General features: G+C 52.5%; 1 protein-coding gene across 1 annotated transcript; it reads left to right on the forward strand.

The window, feature by feature from the left end:
• Positions 1 to 39: 39 nt before the first annotated feature.
• Positions 40 to 16,569, forward strand: WIPF3 (WAS/WASL interacting protein family member 3; the record flags this gene model as incomplete). Its single annotated transcript, XM_013004679.2, has 5 exons — positions 40 to 358; positions 4,195 to 4,332; positions 5,305 to 5,406; positions 9,600 to 9,676; positions 14,027 to 16,569. Coding segments are annotated over 5 exons (660 nt in total), but the record flags the coding sequence as incomplete, so codon positions are not given.
• Between the last annotated feature and the right edge of the window lie 4,408 nt (positions 16,570 to 20,977).

Here is a 20,977-nt window from a genome sequence, read left to right on the forward strand (position 1 = left end):
CCCTTGCACCTCCCACCCATCCCACCCCCACTCCCCCTCCTCCCACCCTGTGGGTATCCAGGGCTCAATACAGAGGCTACAAGCCCCACCCAAGATGTTCGGGAGCCCCCAGTCCCTCCAGCTCCTCCACCCCTGCCTTCCTCGCTCCCCCTCTATGCCTCCTGCCCCCCTCGGTCTTCTGTGCCTGCACCCCCTCTGCCAGGTGCAAACAGCAGCAGTGAAACACCACCCCCACTGCCCCCCAAGTCTCCTAGCTTCCAGGCTCAGCCCCAGAAGCCCGCGGTGCAGGCCCTGCCCGCACCACCAGCCCCTCCGGGACCTCAGTTCCTGCAGAAGAAGAGACCGGGCCGAGGCCCAGGTAAGCGGCCCCCTCTAGCCCAGGGCAAGGGCAGCAGTGGCAGCGGCAGGGCTCATTGGAATCCTGGTGCAGCCAGAGGCGAGTGAGCAGCTAGGCGCCCCACCTAGGGCACAGTGAAAATGTGCAGCTGTGCGGGCTTCACTGTTGAGGCCTGCGTTTTAGAGACAAGAAGCTGAGGGAGGCTAAGAGACTTGTCCTTGAACACGCAGCCTTGGTTCCCTCTCCAACTCCGAGCTGTGTGCTCCTGGGCATCACTCAGCCTCTCCATGCTTCCTCCACGTCGTCGGTGAAGTGGGGCAGCTATGCCACCGCATGTGGGGGCTGTGGGGACTGAGTAAGGTCACCTGTGGAAGGTGCTTGGAGCAGAGCACCAGAGAACTGTTGGGGACTCCCGCTCTGAGCTGCAGGATGGGGGGGGCCGGGGGTGCAGGTCATTTCCAGAACAAAGCCTCCTGCTGCATCTTTGCCTGAGTTATTTCAGGCTGGCTCTGTCAGTAGATTGGGTTCACGTTCTGCCTTATTCTTGGCAGTTCTACAGTTGGCTTGAGAACAGTGAGGGGCTCTATTTTGAGTCATATTAAGAAACATTCTTTCATATTTCCAGCTGCCAGTGGATTTTGAATTGAGTGCAGGTCCTCAGGACTGATTTCCCTGTAGAAGGGAGGCTCTGTTCACCCTTGGCACTCAAATCTACACACACCTGCATTCCCCCTACACACACACACATACACACACACACAGCCACTTCCAGACACATATCTCCACATCCCCATGTACACACACACACTCACACAGCCATTCCCATACACACGCATTCTCAAGCACCCATCCACCTCCATACAAACTCATACACACCCATCCTTTCATCCCCATTCATAAACACACCCACATGCAAACTACATATGCACACACGTGCCCGAATGCACACTCATGCATACACACAGACTCACACATAAATGTGACCTGCCCTTCTGTTATGAAGGACACTGAGAACCTTCACCAGCAGATGCTGCAGCCCACTGAAAACACACCCTGTAGACACACACATACGCATCCCCAAACACATCATAGGAACATACATACACATCTCCATACACCTGGACATACAGCATTCATTCTCACACACGTACACATTAATCCACATGCCCAAACACACTCATAAACATGTGAACACTTACATGAGTAGCAGTCACAAAGTACCTGTTGTTGCTAGGTGCCATCCATCAGTCCCATCCCACAGTTCCCCTGTGTACCGCAGAACGCAACACTGCCCAGCCCCATGCCTTATAATCGCTCTTATATTTGAGACCATTGTCACAGCCACCATATCAATCCATCTTGTGGAGGGCTCCCCTCTTTTCTGCTGCTCCCCACCTTACCAAGCATGACGTGCTTCTCCAGGGACCGGTCTCCCCTGACGACATGCCCAAAGCACGTGAGATGAAGCCTGGTCATCCTTGCCTCCCAGGAGCACGCGTGCTGTGCTTCTTCCGAGACAGATCTGCGTGTTCTTTGGGCAGTCCGGGTGCCTTCAGGATCTGTTGCCTGCAGCATAATTCAAATGCACTGATTCTTCTTCGATTTGCCTTATTCCATGTCCAACTCTCACCTGCATACGAGGTGATTGAAAGTAGCCTGGCTTGGGTCAGGTGTACTTAGTGCTCAACGTGGAACAGCCTCGCTTTTCAAACTTTAGAGACGTTTTGTGCAGCAGATTTACCCATGCATCCACAGTGGATGACTGCCGGCACATGCGCTCAGTGACCCGCTGGGTCTCCTTAGGGTGGCTTTATATATACATTCTTTAGGCCATGGGGAACAACGAATATTTTTGGATCAGAGCTAATACTACTTTTTTTTTTTAAACCTAAGACAATGGGCATTTTCCCAAGTCATTGAAGACTGGCAACAATCGTTTTCAAATTGATCGAACGCTGTAAGGAAAGTCAGAAGGACTTCCAGGAGGAGTCAGGGAGGGAAGTCATCAACCTTGACAAAGGAAGAAAGTGGCTGAATTTCTGTTAGAAGGAGAAGACTGTAGAGCTGTCGTCGACATACTCGCTCCTGAAGTTGAGGTCTCACACGGCGTGGGGTCTTCAGTGTTAAGTGTACACCCTGCCCTCAGCACGCAAGCTTTCAGTCCGATGCGTGCCAACAGGGTGCGTGATCAGCCGCTCATAGGTTTCCAAACGTTTTTGGCCTACTGCCCCCCTTTCCAGAAAACAAAAATGATTCCATGGCCCCAGAAGAATGAAAACATTTGTCCATAATCTAGGATTAAGTGTATGTATTTGCTTTTGCAGCCCCTCCCCCTAGATAATTCTAGCACCCCCAAGGGGGCTGGACCACTGCTTTGGGAAACACTGTGCTAACTCCAAGAGCTGACCTTTTCATCCATCCTTTAAGCTAGCTCTAAGTTAATGGGAGCCTTAGAGGCAGGGATGGCGAGACTTTGTCTCACGTGCCTTGGACATGTTATCAGGAGAGACCAGTCCCTGGAGAAGGACGTCCTGCCTGGTAGAGTAGAGGGGCAGCAAGAAAGAGGAAGCTCCTCAATGAGACATGGGCACAGTGGCGGCGACAGTGGGCTCAGGCCTAAGACAGCGTCAGGATGGCGCAGGACCAGGCTCTTTCATTCTGTTGTACACGGGGTCCCGGGTCACTCTGGGTCAGGACACCTGAAGGCACCTAACAGCCACAACAAGGTAATGGGATGAGGCAGCGTGACGGCCTTTCCTCCTTCCCCGCCACGTGAAGGGCCAGCTTCCTGTCCAGTGCAGGGGCCATCCATTAACTCCTTCAGTTCCTGGAAACCAGCTGCATACAGTGGATTCCAACTCACGGTGTCCCCAAGTATGTCCTAGTAGAACGACTTGGGATTTTCAAGAGCTGATTCTTCCGACTTGGATTACCAGGCCTTTCTTCCAAGGCACCGCGGGGTAGACCTGCTCCCCCAACCTTTCAGTTAGCAATTACGGTCTCCAGGGAAGCCCTTTAGAGACACATAGCTCCCTGGGGATCTTGGTATCTAGGAAGGGAAGGCCAAATCGTGTTGGGGGAAGGGGAGGAGAGTAGGCTGGGACCAGAGACCAGTCCATGGGTGAGGACTTGAGGGAGGGGAGGAACCGAGATGCTCCCAGGTCTTGGAAACCACCTGCCACTTTGTGGACCGGCGCCTGGGGATGCACGTTCGCCTGACCTCTTTATTTATGAATCTGACCGTTGCATTTAGACTTCCCATGTCTGAAATGAGTGTGGTTTCTGCTTCCGCCCAATTAGAGGGGCAGAACGAGGCTGTATTCGTGAGCCTCGTGGCACAGATATTACCGGTGTAATCACCTTCATTGCAGGAAGCGAAGCGAGGATTGCGATGTCAGCGAGAACTGGTTGCCAAATGAGTCCAGCAGAACGGAAGTGGCAAAGGGCGAGGAAGTCTCCCAAGGGAGCCATGGGGTGGGGGGCACATTTGAGTGTACAAGGCAGGTCTGGTGGTGGGCGGTGGTGGCTGGGTGGACTTAGATTGACCGGAAGGAGAAGGGAGGGTCTTCAGTGGGCTGCTGAGGGGCCTCCCCGTCCTTAGTAATAGAACAGCAGGTCACATTTACTGAGCACTGATCTCATGCCACTTAATCAACTCATTTCATCATCATCTCAGCACCCCGAGGAGATTAGGCACAAAGAGGTGATGTTACTTGCCCGCATGGGAAGGTGAGATTCAGTCCCAAGAAGGTTGGCTCCACAGTCAGGTCTTCACTCACCATATTGTATAACTCACATCGGTTATAACACTTTCCTTCTCCCTCCATATCTGAATGCATGCTTCTCTTCTTTACAAGGGACCAGTGGGGGGAAGCTAAATCCGCCCCCGGCTCCCCCTGCAAGATCCCCCACCACGGAGCTCTCGAGCAAGAGCCAGCAGGCCCCAGCCTGGACCCCGACCCAGCAGCTGAGAAACGGAAGCTTACACATCTTGGGTAGGTGGAGCCTACTCCCTACAGGGCAGCCAAGGGGGCTGTGCGCTCCTCTGGCCTCCCGAGAGAGTACACCAGCATGGCCCGGGCTGCCATGTTGGGGTGCTTCTTGAAGAACAGGCAGCTCGCTGTAGCCCATAGTCACCTCCTTATGCTTTTCAGTAGGGTGTCTCCCCAGGGGTTGGGGAGAATCAGGGCCCACCCCCCAGCCTTCTGAGCCACATCGCTGAGCTCTGCTGGCAACAAGGAGAGCAAGTGACTTAAAACACCCTTCACGCTAATTAGAGGGTGGACGGCAAACATTTAAACGTTTGTGTGTGTGTGTGTGTGTACTTGTCTGCGTGTCTGTCTGTCTGCCATGGAGAAACAAGTTCATCAGCTGAAAGACCAGGGAGAAGGTAAAGGGGTGGAAGGAAAGCCCTCTGGACAGGGAGACAATTAGAGCCAAACTTTGGACGAGCCAGAGACAGGCACTGTCTCCGGTCTTTGTGTGTGCTGGGCTACCAGACACACCCCGTGGCAGACCACGAAGCGGGGACACAGCCAGGAAAGGCCCATAAGCCTCCGCCTCTCCCACATTCTGGTGCTCTGGGAGAACCCGTGGACTTTGGGGAGCCCCAGTCTGACCTCACGACCAAGCTGAGGACTGATGTTCTGCCTCCGGCCCCACACTGCTCCCCTCCACGGGTCCAAGGGGTGTGTATGTCGCGGGGACTCTGCAGGTCTGTGTGGAGCTACCAAGCTCCCCACCTTGAGCTCTGGGTTATGGGGAGCCCTGTGTTCCCGCAAGACACTGGATGAAGTCAGCTGAGGGTGGGTGAAGGGCAGAGACAGTCTGCCCTGTCACTCCCCTGCGTCCCCTGGTCTTCGGGAACCAGCAGCGATGGAGGTGGCTAGAGACCCAGGGTGGGGGCAGAGGCCTCACCAGGAGAGCCCTCCCCCAGGAATAAACTTTACCATTTCCCATGTCTGCAGATGACTTTGAGTCTAAATTCACCTTCCATTCTGAGGAAGACTTTCCTCCCCCGGATGAATATAAACCGTGCCAGAAGATTTACCCCAGCAAGATCCCCAGAAGTAAGTACCCCCTGGGGAAGACCCACCCATAGTGGATGCATTCTGTGCGCTGGTTGGCACAGATTCTGCGTGTCCAGAGACTGGCTGGGGGTGTACTGCCACCCTGTGAGGACACAGCGCTCACACATGGCACTTGGCAGCTAATGGAAGGGTCTGCGGTTTGAATACCACCCCAGCCAGTGAGCTCGGCTGCATAGGAGCCTGGCAATCTGCTTGTGGAAAGATCCGCTGACCTGTCTGTTTGCCGCTCCCACCCCCCATCCGGAGTAACCACTATGCCCCCGAGGGTCCTGAAAAGAGAAGCGCCCAGACAATCCCGAGGAGCAGGTCCACAAGGCCGCAGAGGCCCGAGAGGAGACCAGATGGACTCCGCAGCCCCCCTGGGGACCATTGCGAGCAGGCCACCCCATCTTCTGGCCTGGGCTTCCCATTGCCTCATTTGGGTCCCAGCCCCTGCTGAGAATGGGCCTTTCTAACTCCAAGCCCGAACTACCGAAACAGAATCAACCTTCTAACAAGATGCCCAGGTGATTCTCAGAGAGCTTGGTAAAATGTAGAAGATGATTGTCAATCTCTCGGGGGTGGGTGGAGGGGGAGCAAATCCTCAGCAAGGGGTCCAATTGAAGCCGTGGCTCCAGGCCCTGCTTCTGGCACCAGAGAGTGAACGGGGCTGCCGTCCACCCTCGGTGCATTTCTTCGTTCCAAGCCCAAGTTCATGCAGAAGCTTCAACAGCATGAACCAAAAGGAAGCTGCTGCCATTGAGTCTGTCTCAGCCACAGCGACCCCACAGGACAGGGTAGAGCCTTCAGAGGTGGCTCAGGCCGTAGAATCTTGACAGAAGCAAAAAACCTCGTGTTTCTCCTGTGGAACAGCTGGTGGTTGAACTGCTGATCTCGTGGTTAGCAGCCTAACGAGCCGCGCACAACGCCGGGCTCCCTGCCTCTCGGTGGCATGAGCCAGTCGCATCCCTGTGTAGACCCATCCGAGGAGCTATAGCACCTCTAGAACAATGAACAGAGTCAACCTGGAGTGAGGTGTGGTGTCCCCGACTCCCAACTAGGGAGGCCTCTGACCCGCCTCAGACGGTCTCTAGAGAAATCGGAGTTGGTGGCCCAGACTCTAAAGCAGAGGAGCCCGGGTGCCGCAGAAGTGAGGCACTCCGCTGCTAACCGAAAGGTTGGCAGTTCACACCCGCTCCTCAGCAACACAGTAAAAGCCCCACTGATCTGCCCCAGGGAGGATGGTGTCCTAGAGAATTCTGTGGGCCAGTGGTACTCTGTCACACGGGTTCCATGCTGACCACCGACAACTGCCTTCTAACAACAACTCCAACCAATCGTCCGCCCACGTTTCCTGTACAGGGCCAGTGGCTAACTCGTTTAGCACTTGGGAGCCATCTGGCCTTTGTTGCCGCTCCTCGGCCTCACTGTTGTATTGTAAGGCCAGCCACGGAGGATATACCCACTCACTGCCTTCCGGTCGATGCCAACACATCGTGACCTATGAGCCAGGGTAGAACTGCCCCTGCGGGTTTTTGAGGCTGGAACTCTTTACGGGAGTAGAAAGCCGCATCGTTGTCCTGAGGAGCCGCTGGTGGTTTCGAACTGCTGACCTTGGGGTTAGCAGGCCAACTCGTAACCACCATGCCACCAGGGCTCCTGTATGGACAAGATAAAGGAGCTTCAAAAAATAAGTCGTGGACAAATTCCATTATCTTTCCATTCCAATTTTCCACTTGGTATTAAATGCAAGGGTATCTGTGTCCCAACAATCTTTCTATGCCAAGATGAGTTTGACTGTATTTTGCTGATCCCTGCCCCAACCATCCCAGACAAGGACCCTCATTCCCTTGTGCAGCCTTGCACAGCAATGTTCTGAGGGGTCCCCAACCTTCGGATGTGATACACTGACATATGAGGTGAGTGTGGTTTTGAGCTCTTGGAGCCTGAGACTCAGAAAGAGGCTGTGCCCGTCACCCCACATGGCCCTGTGGGAGGGCACACTGCTGGCAGCCTCCCGGCTCCAAGAAGTGCCCAAATGGGCGCCCATACCAAGAACGTCCTGGCATTCAGGAAGAAGCCATTTAAAAGGCAAAGCAAAACCCTATTCAATGAACCATCATCCTGCAGACTAGAGGGCGTTTGCAACTTCAAAATGGGATAGGGTCATAGATTGATGTAGCCTGGGTGGACATGGCGTGCCCCACTGGTCTCCTGGCAAAAGTAGCTGATCCTGTCCCTGTCACCTGGATGGACCTGTTGATGACGTCAGTGTGAGTCTAATGTGGGCTGTACCTGTCTGGTTACCTTGCTCCTTACAGTCTCCCCTGCTCACTGCTGACCTCCCTGCTCCCAGCCCCCAACACACACACACACACACACACACACACACACACACACACACAGGGCTTCATGGTCTGGGAGAAAGCGGCGGTCCTTCCAGATGAGCCTGTGCCCGGGCTTTCCAGAGGCAGTGCTCATGCTGGACGTCCCCCTCTTCTTGATTATCTCTGTCTTTTATTCTCTACACCTACACACACACACACATCACACACATACCACACCACACCACACATGCACACATACACGCACACACCTTTGTCCTGCCCCACTTCACAGCTCCCGGAATGGCAGTTAGACGCTGGAAAGAGCTCCAAGAGGATCTCAAGGAGACCCAGCTTTACTAACAAGCCCAGCTGGTAAACCCTTCCTGGGTCTTCTTCAATCCTACAGGTTGGCCACCAAACGTTGCTCGGTCTCTCTTGCCAAGGGAAAGTACAAGGTGTGTTTGCGTTATCATCAGTGTCCGTGGTTAAGCATAATGTACTTCAGAGAGGAGGAGTTAGATCCTCATGGAACTGGTTCCTGGTTTCTGCCAGCAGATCTGCTCCTCCTCTTATAACCAGCCTGACGCGTGGTGGGAATATTGAGCAAATGAGCATGCCCAGAGATGATGTCACCTGTGAACTCAGACGCACTGACACGCATTGACAGAGACCTGGTGGCACAGTGATTAAGCGCTGAGCTGCTAGCTCAAAGGTTGGGGTTTGAACCCATCAGCTGCTTAATGGGAGTAAGACGAGGCAGTCTGCTTCTGAGAGTTCGAGCCTTGGAAAGCCCACAGGGCAGGCCGACTTTGTCCCACAGCGTCGTCGTCGCTGTGAGTCGGAGCTGAGGGTGCAGCGGGGTTCGGGTTGCTGTTGCTGCGTTGTTCGTGTACATTTAGATGACGAAACTAGTCGTCGTCAAACCAGTGATGATGACCCCATTCTCATGCGCTGATGCCTCATGTGTGTCAGGGCATTGTGCTCTGCAAGGTTTTCAACGGCTCATTTTTCCAAAGTAGAACACCAGAACTTTCTTCTGAGATGCCTCTGGGTAGATTTGAACCTCCGATCTTTCAGGTAGTACCTAAGCACCAAAGGACTCCGTTTTTACCACCAAAGGACTCCATTTAGCTGATAGTCTTATCGGGTTCTGTGGAGTAGGTCCAAACTCCTGGCAACCATGTGTTTAATAGAATGAAACACTGCCCAGGACCTGCAGGATCATCATTTAAATGCCACCTCCCCAAACTGAACCCACTGCCATCAAGTTGATTCTGACTCATGGTGTTTCTGAAGCTATACATCTTTAGGGGAGCAGAAAGTCTCATCTTCCTCCCACAGAGAAGCTGGTGGATTTGAACTGCTAACCTTGAGGTTAACAACCTATCCCCTAACCCTTAAAGCCACCAGGGCTCCTTCACTTACATAAGCCCACGGCCACTGAGTTGATTCCGACTCATAGCAAACCTATACAGGGTTTCCTAGGCTATACATCTCTACAGATGCAGAAAGCCTCATCTTTCTCCAATGGGAGTGGCCAGTGGCTTTGAACCAGTGCCGTTGTGGTTGCCAGCCCATTGTCTAACCCATAGCACCACCAGATTTCTTGCATTTAGAAGATGGGCCTTAATCATTTGTTCCACCCAAAGCGTGTCTGGCACGGCGTCTCTGTGCCATAGGAGACGGGCTGGAAACACACAGAAGGAAGCCCACAGGTTTCAGGCAGAGGGTCTCTTGTGATCCCTGGCCCGGCCCCTTTGCTGTTGCTTTAAGTGGTAGTCGCAGAGCTGAAGCTCCTTCCCGGAAGAGAAGGCGGTCAGCCAGCCCTGGGCCAGTGGATGGTGAGCTTGTTCCTCTTTCTTTCAGGCCGCACTCCTGGTCCTTGGCACCCAGCCGAGGTGATGGGGCAGCCCCCGGATGACATCAAAGGCAGAAATTCTCAGGTAACAGGGCTCTGTTAAACCCAGGAATTTTCCTCCAAGCATGTTGAAAGGCTAAGAGGATGCTTTCCCCTGAGCAGCCAACTGTTTGTTGTCCCTCTGACTCCCTCTCCTCCAGGAGAGCATTTTTAAAAATTATTTTATTGGGGGCTCGTACAATTCTTATCACAGTCCATACATACATCCATTTTGTCAAGCACCTAGGTACATTTGTTGCCCTCATCATTCTCAAAACATTTGCCTTCTCCTTTAGCCCTTAATATCAGTTGCTTATTCCCCCCACCCATGAACCCTTCATAATTCATAAATTATTATAGTTTTGTCATAAGTTACACTGTCCGATGTCTCCCTCCGCCCTCTTCTCTGCTGTCCATCCCCCAGGGAGGAGGCTATACTTAGATTCTTGTAATTGGTTCCCCCTTTCTACCCCACATTCCCTTCACCCTCCAGGCCTCGCCCCTCTCACCACTTGTCTGAAGGAGTCATCTATCCTGGATTTTTTCCAGTTGCTATCTGTACAATATACATCCTCTGGTCTAGCCAGATTGTTTCGTCGTCTATAAACCTCAAGGATGGAAGGGGGCCTCCCTCTCATCGCCACCACGTTTGTCGGCCCAGAAGCCCCATTGACTCAACCCACAGAAATCACCCCACTGACTCCTCAGGTCTCTGCTCACGATGATGTCCCAGGGAGCCCAAGAGAAAGACCGGGAACGTCCACCAGACGGAGAGTCTGTTCTCGCCCATCCTCAGGAGACAGGGCTTTCTTTGGGACCCTTGGGGCTTTCACTTTCCTTCCATCAAACAGCTGTAACAGAACATTTGCCATGTTAGTCGTGTTGAAGTCAACCCTTCCAGAACATTAATTACATTCACTATATTGTGCAATCAGCTATCTCCACTGTCCGTTGTCAAGTTTCACAGCACCCCAAACAGAAACGCCGTATCCCTTCAGCAAATACCTCCTCACAGCCCCCTCCCACCTGACAAATGTTCATTCTATATGCTTCCCGATTCCCGATGCTTCATAGAAGCGAGCGCATTCAACAGCTGTCCTGTTGTGTCTGACTTGTGTCATACGGCACCATGTTTTCAAAGTTCACCCACAGCATGGCACAGATCCAAACTCCATTTCTCCTGATAGTTCAAGAATAGCATTACATTGGGGGTGCCCATGCACACCCACAATGGAATATAATATGCACACCCACGTACCATTTTGTTTACCTAGATTCATCTATCGATGGGCACCTTGCTTCCACCTTTTGGCTATTATGAGACAACATGGCAATAAACATTGGTATCTGCACATCTCTTTCAGTGCCTGCTTCTAAGTCCTTGGGGTATATAACAGGAAGTAGAATTGCTGGGCTATATGGTAACTCTATGTTCAAATCGGCTTCCACAGCGATGTATTATTTGTAATCCTCCGTCCTTAGCTATTTACCATTGGTTTGGGCCAAGTTTGCTCAAGCGTACTCAAATCTTGGTGGCTAGAAGAAAGTGACAAAGCTGGAGGGGAAACCAGAGAGGGACTTGTACTGCATAAGGTGAACTCCGAAGAAATGCTATTTTTCATTAAGGCCATGTGGCCAGAAGTGTTCCCTAACCCAGGCAGAGATGGCATCTCCCAGCGCCCGCTCGGACTCCTCCTTAAAGACCCTCTGTTTCTTTCAAAACCTGCATTGGGTCCTCCTGTGGCCTCCCGCTGTTTTCGAGTTCTGTGTGAGACAGAGAGGGTGGGCTGCGTGGACCTGGGGCCCTTTGCAGCTGTGTCAAGCCTGGAGGGATGTGGTGTGTGAGGGAAGGAACCGGAGGAGGAGAGCGCACGTCTGCTGGAAGACACGCAACCCCCTTCCCTCCATACTGCCAACCCAGGCATGGCCATCCTCCTCCTCCAGTGTTCACAGGTTCGAAACCAGGTACACGCGCGTGCTTATGGGAGACCTTTGTATGCATAGGAAAGGCAGGCAGGAAGAATATGCACAAAATTGTTAACAGACATTCATTCAGAAAGACTGGGGCTGATGATGCTTTTGTTCCTGGTGCACTTCAAGTTCCCAGTTTTCTACCATTACTTGTGCAGCCAGAAAATAATCATCAAAATCAGAAACCCTGACATTTACATGGACGGCCCTTCACATTGTCCAGGTAGCTCGCCTGTTCTGGAACTCTTCATTTGATCCTGGCTGGAGCTAACGCGAGGCTAGATGGCCACTTTAGACGAGAACAAAACCCACCAAGCTCCAAGGGTTAAGTCATGTGCCCAAAGTCACATGCCCAGCTCTTCTGGCTCTTTGTCCAGTGCTTCTTGAGTCACTAGACCTCACTGCCCTGCCGGGCATGCTAGAATCACCAACGTCAGTGTCTGTCACCCTCAACCATCCCCACGACCAGTCTCCTGGGGCCATTACTGAGGATCTGGTCCTCAGCCTCGTGGTGGCCATCCACTAGCCACTTGAAATGGATGGACTTTACAGCCTCTGAGGAGAGGCCCTCCGTCGAACCATTTTCTTTAAGTCTAGTTGGATAACATCTGACTGCCTTTTGACTTCACTGAGGCAAAAAGCAACGGCCCAGAGAAATCACAGGTTTCTAGTCAAAGCAAGCAATGCACCAAGGGAGGCGTACGGACCCAGGACACAACTGATCGGCGCGTGAGTGGGAGTTTGGCAGTAGAAATGTGAACACCTGTGTCCCGTTCTGTGTTCTATCTCCAGCAACATCTGTGTTTCCATCCCAGTCCTATCACTCATTGCAGTGGCCACCAGAACACACAGGCGGCGGTCACGAGTACAGGCTTATGAAGGACGCTAACAGGTTACAAAGCAGGTGAAACATGCTCAGGATAGAGATGTTCAGTCAGGGCATGTGACAAAGTGGCTTCAAGACTGCCAATCAAAGCCCAAAGAGCATGCCACTCCCAAGTCAGCCTCAACCCAAAGGCATGCCGCTCAAGCTCCCTGGCTCAGCAAGGTCAGCTCCCCCAATTAAGTGCCCATCCTTAACTGGCACCCCACTGCACAAGCCTCCTGCCCACAAGCACCATATATTTGCTTTGTGGGCTGGGAAGTCCACCACTCTGTCTGGTGCTCTGATTGCTGGCTCTGCTGCTGCTTCGTCTCCTCGGCCACTCCCCTGATGGCACAGCTGTCTTCTGGATCAAGATGGTCCATGGTGCCCGATCCAGTGGCCATGCTCCATTCTTAGCTCTTGCTGGTAGTAAAATCCCCCCCTCTTGCTTCTCAGAGGGCTCACTCTCTACCCACCAACGTGGCCATCACCATGTCTTCCCCTACCTTCTTGCCCAGACCAATGCAGGGAGCGGTGGTTTGGTGGGAGTCACAGAGACTTTGGCTAGAAGGGCTGCATTACATAAATCGTGGCCCCTGCACATTCTCTTTAACAGTGCATTGTCTTGGGATCACCATCAAAGGCCCGACGATTCCTGAGCATCTTAGTACATGAATATGGGGATGCTACATATGTTTAGATGACATCATTAAACTCTCGCCCATTGCTGGTGGGGATGCAAAACTAACCAGCTGCTGTGGAAAACAATCTGGTGGCGCCCCAAAATGTTAAATATCGAGTTACCATATGACTCAGCAAGCCCAGCACCAGGCACTTACTCAAAAGCACAGAGAACGGGAATGCAAACAGAAACATGTGCCCAAATGCTCCATGCAGCACAGCTCACAATAGCCAAAAAGGGAAGACAGCCGACATGCCCATCAACAGATGGAGAACCAAATGCGGTATATGCATACTGTGGAATATTACACAGCACTGAAGAAGAACAAACTACTGATACACACCACAATAGGAATGAATGAGCCTTGGGAAAACATGCTGAGGGAAATAAGTCACTCAAAAAAAACACCTCTATTACCTTCTTTATATGACATAGCAAATATACAGAACCAAAACTTAGTACTGGTGACCGGTGGGGAGAGGGGCGGAGGGAAAGAGGGACAAAGGGAGCGTCATGGCTTCAGGGCCACTGGTGATGGGATACTTTGGAAACTGATAGCGGTGATAGTTGTACACTGTGAATGTAACCATGTCACAGACTTTTACATGTAAAATATTGTTGAGTTGGCAAATGTTTTATATAGTTATCACAGCAAAATGATAAAACATGGGTGTTAGGTCCTCCGGAGCCTCATTTCATCTCTCTGCCACCCATGACCCCCTGGGTAAAAAATGAGCTCCTTGCTAATGATGGAGCTGTCTTCCAGCCCACAGCGCCTGGCATTCGGGAAGAGCAATGGGGCCCAGTCATTGGGTGGGCTCGTGTATGCCCAGCCCCTGCCAGCCCCACGCCCATCATCTTTCCCTGTGTTTCCACAGCTCCCGCTGAAGACGCTGCGGTGAGACGGCAGAGGAAGCCAGGCCCGGGGAGCCCCGGGATATCGTGCCAGCCCCCAGCTCACTCACCAGGCACTTCAGTTGGCATACGAGCTCTGCCGAAGCATTTCTTTATTGTAAATAGGCGGTTTGCACAGGCTTTAAATCAGTGTTGTAGTCAACTTTTATTTGCCTAATTTAAAAACGAAACCAATTTTTCTCCTTTAAAAAAAAAGTGCCTGGCAGTCATTGACCAGGACATATAGAGCCCCAGCCCTTAGCGTCCATTCCATGACTGTGTGTGTGTTTGTGTGCGTGCGCGTTCTCACAGGCTGGTCCTCCCTAGATTCTGAAGCATTTTTAGAAGGAGACCTTCATCTCCAGGTAGTCCCCAAGCCACAGCATCCACAGCAGCTTCTGACTGGCATGGCTTTATTCTCGTTGCACCCAATGCAAACTCAGACAAACAATGCCTTACGACGGATGCAGCTCAGAGCGAGTCATGTATCCCGGCCCCCACACCGATGATACCGCCATGAAGCCTCCGACGCACGAGACTCCATGCTCGCACCTGTCTCTCAGGACAGGGAATTTTTTTGCTTCCGAATGTAAATATGACACAAAATCAAGGCAGGAGGGGGCTTGGCCCCTCGACTGATGCCCCAGGGTCCCTTTGATAATGGATTCATCCTACAGGTAGCCAATGATTTAACTGTTTACAGCCCCCTTGTGCCCAGTTCTCCATGGTGAATTTCCATCCTGCCCCCTCGCAAGCCCCATCCCCATCCTTGTAATCAGGCTGAGGTGAACTGTATGGTATTTCGGTATTTTCCCTGCCGGTTAGAAATATAGGCAATGCATAGTAAATCACTATTTTTATCTCAGAGGTCTCCCCCACCCCCACCCCCACCCGGAATGTAAGATTTGCATGGAAAATAGGACGTGGAAAGGTGAAGACCAAAACAGTGATAAAGCAAAACCTTAAGAAATGCTGACTCCCCTGCCAGGGTCAGCCGACTCCAGCAACCCTCAGCCGGGTTTCTAAGCCTGTCCACTCTCACCAGAGCAAGCAGCCTTGTCCTGCCCCCACTCCCAGCCCCAGCCCCTCAAAGGGGAGTGGGTTTGAACTGCTGACCTTCTGAGCAGCCCCATACTTAACCCACAGCGCCAACGGGGAACTTACCCATCTGGCAAGCCTTAGCTCCCTTCTAAGGAGGAGTTGGCTGACAGCTGCCCCGTCCCTGTGATGGTAGCTCACCCCTGGCTATGGAAAGGGCCAAGATGACCGGGGACTTCGCCTCTCACTCTCTTTCTAGAGCTGGCCTGGGAACAGAGTGTGGATTGCTTGCACCCTATGTTCCCCACCCTTGGAGGGAAGGGTTGGGTGGGACCCAGAATCCATTGGCATCAAATCACTTCCCACTCAAGGTAGAACTCCCCTCGGTGGGTTTCCAAAACAGTGACTCTTCACGGGAGTCAAAAGCCCCCTCTTCCTCCCCAAGAGCCATTGGTGAGGCTCGAACTACAGACCTTGCAGTTGGCAGCCCACCATGTACCCCACGGTGCCACCAGGCCTCTCTGGGTCAGAGGAAGGAGTCGAACATCGAAGCACGCAGCTGGTCTTTGGATTGTGTTCAGAATGGTTCCAGACTCAAAGACCGGGGAGAGGAGAAGTAAGGAGGGAGGAAAAGTGAATACAAGAAAAAAATAAGTTTGAATCGGAACCGTCCACACACCTTACTGCTACCCCGTGTCCCCAGTCCGTGCCATCCAGAAAAGGCCGCTGTCTGGGCAGGTTTGGGCGAGCACAGGGCAGAAACCTAGCTGCTGTCTCCGGCTTCCTACATCACTGCCCACCGTGCTTCCTCTCCAGGTAGCAGCAATGGAGCAGGGTTAAGCTCCCTTCCCCGGGAGCAAGCCATGCCAAGTTGTCCCCCCTAAATCGACGGGAAAGCAGCCTTTGTAGGCCGTCAGCTCTGAACATAACTGCTCTGCTGAATTGCTTCTGGAATGTTTCCAAAAGGTCAGAACTTCTTAGTGTCCATTCCACGTCCCTCCCAGTTGGGTAACATGATCACGAAGGTTTTACTTATCATGATTAAGGAGGTTCTAGACAAAGGCAACCCACCCGCATAGTAGAGCGCCTACCCCGGCAGGGTGCTGATCCACACATGCGCCGCACTGCCGGGTGGAAATTAAAAAAGGATAGGGGAAGGGAAGAGCAGGCACCAAAAGTCACCACAAGGGAGAAATCTCAGGAATCCGGCCTCACATCCCTTCCAGAGACCCATCACCGAGCTCATGGGCTCTGGAACTCATTCGCTGCAGCCCCCCATCACCACCCCCTCCCTGACAGTATTACAACTTAACCCCCTGATCAGAAGTCCATACCTAGAGGCATTCAACCATCCCCGCATATTCTCGCCGATGCGAGAGGCTGTGACCTTCCCTGCCCCATCCCAACCTCTCATAAGTATTTTATATTTATTGATGTTTATCTCTGCAGAGCCCTTTCTTTGTACCTAATAAACGTCAGTAAGTGGAAATGCGTCCGTCTGTCTCATTGTCGAAACCATGGACTGTTCACCAAGGTCAGTTTTTAGGAACGAAGAGGGCGCCTGGGGATAGGAGGGCAGAGGCTGTTCACAGGGGACCCAGCACTGGTGGCACGAAGGTATTAGCAGCGAGGTCTTCTTTGTTTGGGGGCTGCCCTGTCCGAACACAGGGCGGAAGAGCGTCTCGGTTCTTACCATGAACGATGCTTCTGGATCAGAATGCCCCTTGGAAGCGAGGATGGGAAAACGGCCTTTGGGCATGTTGATCCAAGGGCCAGTCCTTTGGAGAAGGAGGTCTGGCTTGGTAAAGTAGAGGGTTGGTGTAAAAAGAGGAAGAGCCTCAGGCAGATGGATGGGCGTGGCAGAGACTGCACGCAGGGCACAGGATGGGGCAGCATTTCACTCTGTCTCTGCCGGGCACGGAGTCGCTATGAATTGGCATCGACTCAGGGGCAACTGAGAACAACCATCTTCTGGGTATTTGGCAAAACCCAGCAAGGGGTGGAGGTGGGGTAAGGTCGGGGGAGGGATTTTCTCACACATTCACAAAGCAGATCAGGCTATATTTAGTGGAATTGATAGAATGGGCGGGGAGTATTGTTTATACACAACTCTAAGTGTGTTAATACACAACTCTAAGTGTGTCACAATGGAATCGCTTTCAACCTGTGGTACACTGTGGACCTTTCATCGTCTTAACAAATCCATCTAAATGGCCTGCTCTGAGAAGCCATCTCTGATCGTTAAGGTTTATCGTGGCAACCTGGCCAGTGAACACATGTGGGATTAATTGAAGGGCCGGGAGACAATGGCTCGGCAAGCCTCGCCTGTCTGGTCTCTTGCTCTCTGATGGTCAGACCCGTGTGCAGCTGCCTTGGCTCATTCTCTGCCTCAGCTGGGAAGACTCACTTCTTGCGAGACATCCCTGAGGAGAAGCCACATGGGCCTACCCTGATGCAGCCCTGGGTGCTGGAGCAGCTCAGCGGAGACCCCTGCCAGCGCTGAGATGCTTACACCACGCTCACAGATTCAGCTTTCCTCCTGCAGTCGGTGTCATTGCATGTGTTTTAACCGTTTGAGGAGGATTTTGCAGATTGATGTCAGACACATGGGCTAATGTCGGACCTATGGGCTTGGACAATACTGGGTTGGGATGCTTAATGTACAATTACCCTTTATAAAACACTCTCATAAAAGGAGTGTTTATGAATTTGTTTCTTTAGTCTACCCAGACTAGCACCCCATCCCTGAACTTCCATCACCGAACTCACAGCCATCGAGTCGATGCTGACTCACGCGTGGTGACCTTACAGGACAGGGACAACTGCCCTGTGGGTTTCTGAGACTGTACCTCTTTATGGGACTAGAACAAAACAAAAACAAATTCACTGCCGCCGAGTCGACGCCATTTCACAGCGACCCACACTGCCCCTGGCAGTTCCTGAGACTGTGTTCTTTAACTCAAGTAGAAAGCCCCATCGTTCTCCTGTGGAGCAGCTGGTGGTTTTCAAACTGCCAACCTTGCAGATTGCAGCCCAAGGCATAACCACCATGCCACCGGGGCTCCTAGGAGCCTCCACAATGCTGCTTTTCAGGTGCACTGTTCAGACATAGGAGCCCTGGTGGTGTCGTTGGGCTGCGATCCTCAGGGTCATTAGTTCGAAACCACCCATCAGTTTCTCGGTAGGAAGACTGGTCTTTCTACTGGACGCACAGGCTCAGAAACCCACGGAGGGTGGCTATGAGTCGTGACTGACTCGATGGAAGGGTGTTTAGAACATGAGACAGGGGAGATCAGGTTGATCTTCTAAGGTAAACAGTCTAAAGATCAGGGCTTGGGCCATAAACACGGCCCTCAATCTCAGTTTTGCTTCTTAAAAGTGTAGGGAAATAAACTACTTAACCAGTAAATGCCTCCATTGCTTTGCCTGTAAAATGGGAGCACCCTTGCACCTATGGGAGTTCAGATTCGGTGACCTAACACAGAAACCAGAACCCCTGAGGTAGGTGCATGGCCACCTCAGGTCTCAGCAAGCCCCACACTCTGAGGGCACTGCCCTCTGGGGGGGAACGACCAGGACGCTGAGAACCTGCTCAGCCACACGCAGGCAGCCTCCACGCCGGCCCATTTCCAGGTGTGGTGCGCGCTTGGAGACCTCACGGCTCCGGCTCCGCTGGGAGAACGAGGAGGAGAGAGGGGCAGGGAACACTCACAGCTGCTCCGGAAGTCCGTCTCATCTTGCAAGCTTGTCTAGTGACGCCACGTTTCGCATCAAAATCAGTGCAAAGGCTGAACTGTTCAACAGAGCGCATGACGGACGAGAGCGCCACTGACGGTGGAGGTGAGGGCAGGTGGCGTTGCTCTCTGCTGATAACGGAAAGGTTAGACGGTCAAGCCTACCCAGAGTTCCCTGAGTAGAAAGGCCAGGTGATGGGCTTGAAAACTCGGCCCTCGAAAACAGGTCTCAGACACTCACGTGGTCTCCATGGCAACGGGTTTTGTTAGTTGATTTGATTTTTTTGTGGAGCAAAGGGCGGAGGAGGGGGCCGGCCCATCGCTGAGGGGAGCAGCTCAGGAGAAACAGCTGTGGACGCCAGAAAACCCAAACAATAAACTCACTGCCACCCAGCGGATGCCAGCTCACAGCGACCCTACAGGACAGGGTAGCACTGCCCCTGTGGGTGTCTGAGACGCCACTGTCGTAGAAAGCACCGCTGTTCCCCCAAGGAGCGGCTGGTGGTTTTGAACTACTCTCCTTGCAGATGACAGCCCAACTTGTAACCACTACCCCACCAGGGTTCCAGACGTTCCAGATCCTCAGCCATGCCCTAGCAGGCCCCAGCATGGTCCGGGAGCCCACTCTGTCACCCTGGAGCTTTGCAGGACTGTATCGTGTTCCTGAAAGAGTTATCAGGTCCTCGTGTAAAGTAAGTAGTCAACCCCTATGACCTCGACAGAGTCACTTGCTGCACGTGATTAGTTCCTATTCCCATGAATACATATCTGGATACAGCCCTTTCCCCTTCCCCCACCCCACATCCCCCTGCAGAAAAGAAAATCATTGCCACCCAGTTGATTCCGACTCATAGTGACCCGATAGGACAGGGTAGAACTGCTCTCTGTGGGTTTCCAAGACTGTATCTCTTTATGGGTGTGGAAAGCCCTGTCTTTCTTCTGAGGAGCGGCTGGTGGTGTCGAACTGCTGAACTTGTAGTTAGCAGTACAACTCATGCCCAGTGACTTTAAATTTGCCTGAGGTACATAGAGAGTAAAGAATGCGGCTCTCCTTCCACCTTGTGCAAGAGCAGCTGCTCCTTGGTCCCCAGCGGGAAAGAGGGAAGGGCTGCCGTGAGAGAAACAGGTCAGTGTCCAAGGCTGGAGGCGAGCCCGGATGGCAGGGCTCTCCTACAGAGGACTTCGCCCAGCAGCAGCCTCTGCTCCTTATGCCCTTGGCTGATTCACCACCAACTGTCTGTGCAAAGGGCTAAAGGCCAGGACTCATGGTCATGACCATTCACCAACAAAACAAAGATAAACTCACGGCCATTGAGTCCAAGCTGACTCAATGTCACTCTGAAGCACAGGGTAGTACTGTCCCTGTGAGCTTCCGAGAGGAGCGGCTGGTGGTTTCAAACTGCTGGTCTTGTGGATCACATGCGTATGCTTAGCCCCTCCTCGAGCAGGACTCTGGAGCCATCCACATGCCCTGAATCCAGTCCACTGGCTACTTTACCCTGAGCTAGTTCCACTTACCGTGGCTACAGTCGTGTGTGTACTGGTGTCTACAGGCAATCTGCCTTTCCCTCTCTTTACAGAGAAGGGAGCTGATTCTGGAGGTGCACCAGTCAGGGGTGGGGAGGGAGGGGGTGATCATCTCATACAGGACCCAGGGCTTTCCCGTGCACAAATGACACTGTGGGTTACAAAAGCTTCATGCTGTTCTTTGCTCCCATCTTCAGAAACACTCTTTTTTTTTTAACCAGCCGATTCAGTGGTCTCAACTACTGAGCCAGTGACCCCCAAAGACCATGAAGACGTATACTTTTCTTGGTGTCCTGGGGGTGGGGTGACCTTGCACCTGTTGACTATGGCCTCAGGGAATTGATCGGTCCTGCCCAAACAAACGGCCCCTGGGAATTGACTGACAACCTGGGCTCCTGTCCCTGTGGGCGATCATTGCCCATCCTGTCCCTGTAGGTAACTAGAGCATCTACGGCAGGCCTCGGCAAACTTCTGCCATGGAAGAGCCCATGCCGCCCCTCACAGCAATTTACAAAGTCTTCAAGAGCCACAAGCAGATTTTTACAAACAAACGAAGTCACTGTGATCTGAACAATATCCTCTAGAAATGTTATAAATGAAACGGTGATAGCGTACTTTCATTTTTAATTAACTCCA

Source organism: Echinops telfairi, unplaced genomic scaffold, assembly GCF_000313985.2.
Source record: "Echinops telfairi isolate 266 unplaced genomic scaffold, ASM31398v2 ScPeMD7_23;HRSCAF=83, whole genome shotgun sequence".
NCBI classification, from domain to species: domain Eukaryota; kingdom Metazoa; phylum Chordata; class Mammalia; order Afrosoricida; family Tenrecidae; genus Echinops; species Echinops telfairi.